The sequence below is a fragment of the Lathyrus oleraceus genome, chromosome 5 (genome assembly GCF_024323335.1).
Source record: "Lathyrus oleraceus cultivar Zhongwan6 chromosome 5, CAAS_Psat_ZW6_1.0, whole genome shotgun sequence".
In the NCBI taxonomy this organism is placed as follows: Eukaryota; Viridiplantae; Streptophyta; class Magnoliopsida; order Fabales; family Fabaceae; genus Lathyrus; species Lathyrus oleraceus.
The window spans coordinates 284,257,560-284,263,319 of NC_066583.1; the positions used below are offsets into that span (position 1 = coordinate 284,257,560).

Genomic DNA, 5,760 nt, shown 5'->3' on the forward strand with positions numbered 1-5,760 from the left:
TCTTAAAGCACTCCGGTTCTGCTCGAGTTGGTCCATGAGTGTTTTTTGCTTGCTTCGGGTATTGTAACGATGTTGAGAAGTCAGTTTGCTGTTTCTAGAAGGAAAAAGGTTAAGTGGTAAGTTTCTTGTTTTGCTTTTATGTCCTACAGAATGATGCATGCTTTGGTTTTATTATTATCATATTTTTTTGGCAAAGCTCTTAGTTGTTGTGTTATTTATTGCGAGAAATAATTCACGAAATTGGCGTTGCAATAAAAAATAAAAGCACACATAAGGTGGAATCATAAAACCTCATTCATTCATTCATCTTCTTTTTGGAACATAACAAGTACAAGCAAATTAAAGAGACAATCATCTTTGCATTGAACAAACACAAACTACAAATTGACTTGGAATGTGACCCATTGAGACTTGCGAAGAGCTTCAACATCTGTAATTAGCTCGATCATAGTCTTCTTGCAGAACTTCACAAAGTTGTAGACTTTGTGAGAAGTGTTATCTGGATATATGATCAGATCAGCCTCTTTCATCATGTCGGGGAAATCCTGGAGAGCATAGTTGGTCAGGATTGTCATATTAGCATACTTGTCCCTCCATTCAGTGTAGAGCCCTTGCAAGTTTCTGATTATGGTATCTCTCTCATCTATAGCTCCTTCGGTCTTCCGATAAGCGTCTTCCCAATACAAACAGTTGTCCTCATCTCTTGATAAGCTTAATCAATAATTCTAGCCTTCATACTCTGGATTTTCTCATGCGCCCTTCCTAGTTGGAACTTCTCATGAAGGTAAGCTCAGTGTATCTTATCTTTCTCCAGTTTCTCACGGGAAGCGTGATCTTGGTTGATGGTCTTTCTCAGCTCACCGATTTTAGCTTCATAGTCTTCTTTTTCATTTTTCTTGTCCATGTTAGTCAGTTCTAGAGTCCTTCCCAAGTCTCAGACAACATGCCAGGATCGGTCCAACTCATCGTTACGAATGTTAAGCTCTGAACTTGCTCCCAGGAGTGCACCACCAATCCATTCTTTATTTCCTTTCTCTTACCTAACCCTTCTCTTGCTACTTTTATACAATGTTCTTACTACCTTGCCTTTGTCTTCCAAGTCATCACCTTTTTGCTTCTCCTTGATGAGCTGGAGTCGCAAGAGAGTGTTCTCTAGTTCAAGTTCGCTAACCTTACTAGTAAGTTTATCAACGTCTTCTTGTAAGATTGGCTTGGGTCCTGGTACTTTAGGGAGACATGAGGATTCAAAGTTGAGAGGGATCTTGACTATTCGGGCTCTTTCTTTTGCCCATTGCATATACGACTCTTTGGCGATGACATTCTTCTTCCCAAGCTTTGGACCGCTTATGACAATCTTTGTCCATGCTTTTCTCACTTTCCTCACAGTAGGTTTAAGAGGATAAACACCATTGACGATAAAAGGAACCAAGTCTTCATCTCTAGGAGGACCATTCATTGCATGTCCAAATTGCCTCATGCATAACACATGATTGTAGTTGATACACCCATGTGTACCTACCAAGGGTGCGTTTGGAAATCCTCCATATCTGAGGACGATGTCTTGGGTTTCCCACTCCCTTTTGTACCACTGGATAGTACTGGCAAAGAGTGATGCAAATTTTTGACACCATGGGAGATCTTTGGATACAAAAGGACCCTTTTGCGGCATATGAGCTTTCATCCACATATGAAACAACATATCATAACACATGAAAGTTCCACCCTTCTTCTCGTGGCGAGTATGGAAAGTGTGGTAGAAGTCTACCAAGAGGAATGACACTGGGTTGCCAGATAAGAAAACCTCTATTGCTGAACGATCTATAAAGTTGTCGATGTTTGGGAATAGGACAATCCCATAGATCAATAATTCCAAGACCATAATACAAGATTCCCATTTCTTTTCTTTAGCAAATTTCCAGGAATGACCTTCCAAAAACTTCCTCGTGATTCCTTTGTCAACCCCTTTTAGAGCCCAACTGTCGGCTAGTTCGCCTACATCAATTCCAAACACTGTTGATAACTTGGGCATAATGAAGTCTTCTTCAATCTTTGGGAATGGGTTATGACATTTGATAGAGCAATTCAGGATCCTCTCAAACTCTTCCAAAGTATGAGCCATCTGGAAATCTGGAAAGGTGAAGCAACGCAGCAGGATTTCATAATATTGAGCAAAAGTAGTAAGAGCTTCATAATCCACATTCTCGTTCAATAGGTCCAGAATGTTTCCATAAGCAGCATACCATTTGTACTTGACAAGTGCTATCTTGGAACTCAAAGCTCTCAAGCTCTCTAGTCGGGGTTCCTTGTACCTGAAGGTGAATGGCTTTTTTTGAGAATAGGATTCATGATTTCTTTGTCAAAATTATTTATAGTTTCCTGTAATAAACACTTGATACTAAGAGCTTTGTTTTTTTTGTTTTTTATGCCTATGATGCATGAATGTATGAATGCATGGATGATACGGTTCATAAGCATGGCTTTCACAAGTCGAACACACAAACATGCATAATATCACAGGCTCGAGATATGGATGTAGGATAACACTTATTGCTTTCCATATTAGGGATCTCACCGGTTGTAGCATAAGGTTTTAAATAGGAAACCCAAAGTCATTGATTCATTTGACTGTTTGCTGCTTATGGCAAAAGCATGCTAGTCATCAACTCCATTAAATGAGTCTATTCTGGGTGAGATCTTTGTACCGACCCTCACGAGAAAAGCTTCTCGGGGACCCGTACTACATGACTATTGACATTGGGTTCTAGATAAGGGTCTTAAAGTTATGGACTTCCTTGACTGTTCGCCTCTTACGGTAAAAGCATGTTGATCGACAACTCCATCAAGAAAGTCTACTTTGAGTGAGATCTTCGTACCGACCATCGCGAGAAAAGCTTCCCGGCAACCCACACTATGAGACCATCAATCTTAATTGGTCAAAGGTTCAATGTTCTACAAAGGTCCTTAGAGTCATTGATTCTACTTAAAATATTGATCGCTTATGCCAAAAGCTTGACGGTCGTCAACAACGCCAAAATAATCTACTCTAAGTGAGGTTCTCATATTGACCCTTACGAGAAAAGCTTCTCAGTGGCCCATACTACTCAACCTCTCCCATCTCAAGTTTCCACTCTAGACTCAGGTAGAGAGCCTTTCCCACAAGGCTTCTTGCAATCAAAGTAGTATCCATCAATACCATAGAACCATAGACTCATGTAACAGATATTATGAAATTTAAAGCAAAAGGCGATAAATAAGGCAAGCAATCAAAAGAATAAACACCCACACACGCGAGGAACATAACCTAGATTAGGCTTGACTTGCTTAGGGAGAGATCTCCATATTAGAGTCGCCAGTTGTCGCTACGCGAAAAATATAGAGTCACCATCGGTTTTTATTTATTCCAAAGGAAAGGGAAAATATCGAGAAAACCCCAAAGAGTGGTCATCGCAACCACGAACAAGTTCAGAAGTCGGTTATGCAATGGGAATGTATTAACATCCCTCACATCCATGGTACTCCATTGGAACCATCTAGGATATTTGTGCTTAAATGGGTGTTGTCATCAAAATGCTTGCTTGCTAACGGTTTGCAGAGTGGGGGTAGATTTTAAATTAGTGTGCTCGCCAAGGATTTGGGTCCTTGTGCCTACGTATGCCCACTTGTTGAAGTAAGAAATCAGATCCCTGTAGTTCGTGGGTATAAAATGTTGTTTGTTTTGTTGATTTTATACCTTGAAAAAGGATCTTCAATGTGATGCCCTAAGGCCCAAACAAAAGGTTTGAATGAGTTGATGTTGTTTTTAGGTTTTGAAAGAAAGGTGTTCTTGACTTCGGATTGCACTAAAGACTATGGATAAAGGTGAACACCTCGACCTACCAAGTCAAACGTTTTATGTTCAAAGCATTCAGAACGAGTGTATGAAAGCTCCACTCTCATCCCTTTTTTACCACTTAAGACTCGTGACATACAATCCTAATTGTATCTTATTGTGTTTTTTGAGTTTGATTTTAGAAAAGATCGCTTGAACTTGGATCAAGGGTTTGCTTATTGGTTGTGAAATAGTAAGTGTTCCTAATGTCTAAGGGATAACTATCAAGCACTAATAAAGAAAATGAGTAAAAACATACATCCAAAAGGGAATGGGGGATACATGAAAATTACAAGGGATTGCATGAAATAAAAGATCTCATTGTCAGGTAGCCCAAGAGAAAGTCTTGTGTGTACATTGTGTCATAAGCTAGAAAGTGCATAAAGTATTACAATTCTTCTTAATTCTTGAATGCTTCTTTCGTGCTCGGGTCAAATGTTTGTCCGAGGTCTATTGCAAAGGGTCCTAATAACAATCTCTAAGTCCATGGTCCATGGTCCATTTCATGCTTAAGTTTTATTATCTTTTTATCATTTTTTAGATCTATTCCATTTTAAGTCCATTTTCAAGATGAGATGAAAAGTGATATGAATATACAATATGATATAAAGCAAAAATAAAGCAAAGTACGCAAATGACAAAAAATAAATTGTTAGGAGTTAGGTGCGAAAATTAAAAGTAAAAATTAGAATGCAGAAATTAAAAGTTAGAAGTCAGAGTGCAGAAATTAAAAGTTACGATTAATCGAATTAAAAACAATATGAAAGAATATTCAACACCAATATCAAAAATTAAAGCTAAACCAACTTCTAATATCAACACAAATCTAACATTAAAAATAAAATTCTAAAGTAAAAGCAATTATTAATATCCAACTAAAACTCTAATATTAAAACAGTCACTAATTAAAATTCAAAAACCAACAAACATTTATCAAAATTAAATTCAAAAATCAAGACAAGTATTAAAAGTAATTGTAATGAAATCTTAATATTCTAATAATTATCAAAATAAATTCTAAAATTAACTATTACCTAATTAATATTCTAAAATCCTGTAATTAACTACCTAAACCTATATAACTAACTACTTAACACAACTACATGATTCCAAAATTTCAGAATGGGCCTAGGATTATGGGAATTGGACCCAAATCGTAGGGGTACGCAGGCAACCAATAGAGTGCAAGGCAACAATCGCTTGGGCTTAAGTGTATAAGCCCAACACCTGAAGGACCAAAATGGATCCTTCATTCATCCTCATCCTATCAGCTTACAGAAACAAGGAACGAAAAGAAAAGGGAAAACGAACGACGCTCATCAATCCTAATCGCGCCGGCTCCTCTTCACGTGTCGTCGCCATCTCCGCGCCGCGAGCTGTTGGAGGCCACTTCACGTAATGTGTCACATATCGCGGCTCTCGGTGAATGATGAAGCCTGCGTCTCCGTTTCGTGATGACTTGCAACTTGAAGTGTCGAAGATGCGTCGAAGTTGTCGCGATTCCGTGTGGAGAATGACTTACAAGTGTGGAAGTCGGTGCTATAAGATTCTGAGTCGCAGGATCGATGGAAATGTGGCACTTCGATGTGGATTACGGTGAAAGGTTTTGTTGTGAAGTGGTTGTTGCAGAACTATTATGGTGAGATGTTGAGAATTGCAGGCGATGGAGAAATCACGGTAGTGGTTCGACGTTGAGATTCGTGGAGATAAGGCAGAAGAAGACAGTGAGAGTTGAGTTGAAGAAGATTACGAGAGCCAAATGATGAAGATGGTTGAGTTATGCAAGTGAGAGGGGGGAAGAAGATTCGAGAGAATATCCAAAGAATCAAGTCGCGTTAGCAGAAGAAATAAGAGAAGTAGCAAAAAAATTTGGAAAAAATTGGAGAGAGTTT

The 5,760-nt window shown here is 38.6% G+C and overlaps 1 protein-coding gene across 1 annotated transcript; it reads right to left on the reverse strand.

Annotated features, from left to right (window-relative positions):
• Positions 1 to 377: 377 nt before the first annotated feature.
• LOC127080221 (uncharacterized) lies at positions 378 to 2,119 on the reverse strand. Its single transcript, XM_051020549.1, has 2 exons — positions 1,082 to 2,119; positions 378 to 545 (listed from the first exon to the last, which is right to left on the reverse strand). The coding sequence occupies exons 1-2, from the start codon at positions 2,117 to 2,119 to the stop codon at positions 378 to 380; spliced, it is 1,206 nt and encodes a 401-aa protein (XP_050876506.1).
• Positions 2,120 to 5,760: the final 3,641 nt, after the last annotated feature.

What these genes read in the sequence shown, in the direction of transcription:
- LOC127080221 (XM_051020549.1), bottom strand. Translation starts at nt 2,119, where the DNA reads ATGGCTCATACTTTGGAAGAGTTTGAGAGGATCCTGAATTGCTCTATC. An exon ending in ACTTGGAAGACAAAGGCAAG is followed by an intron (nt 546 to 1,081) that starts GTAGTAAGAACA and finishes TATGCTCTCCAG; the next exon opens with GATTTCCCCGACATGATGAA.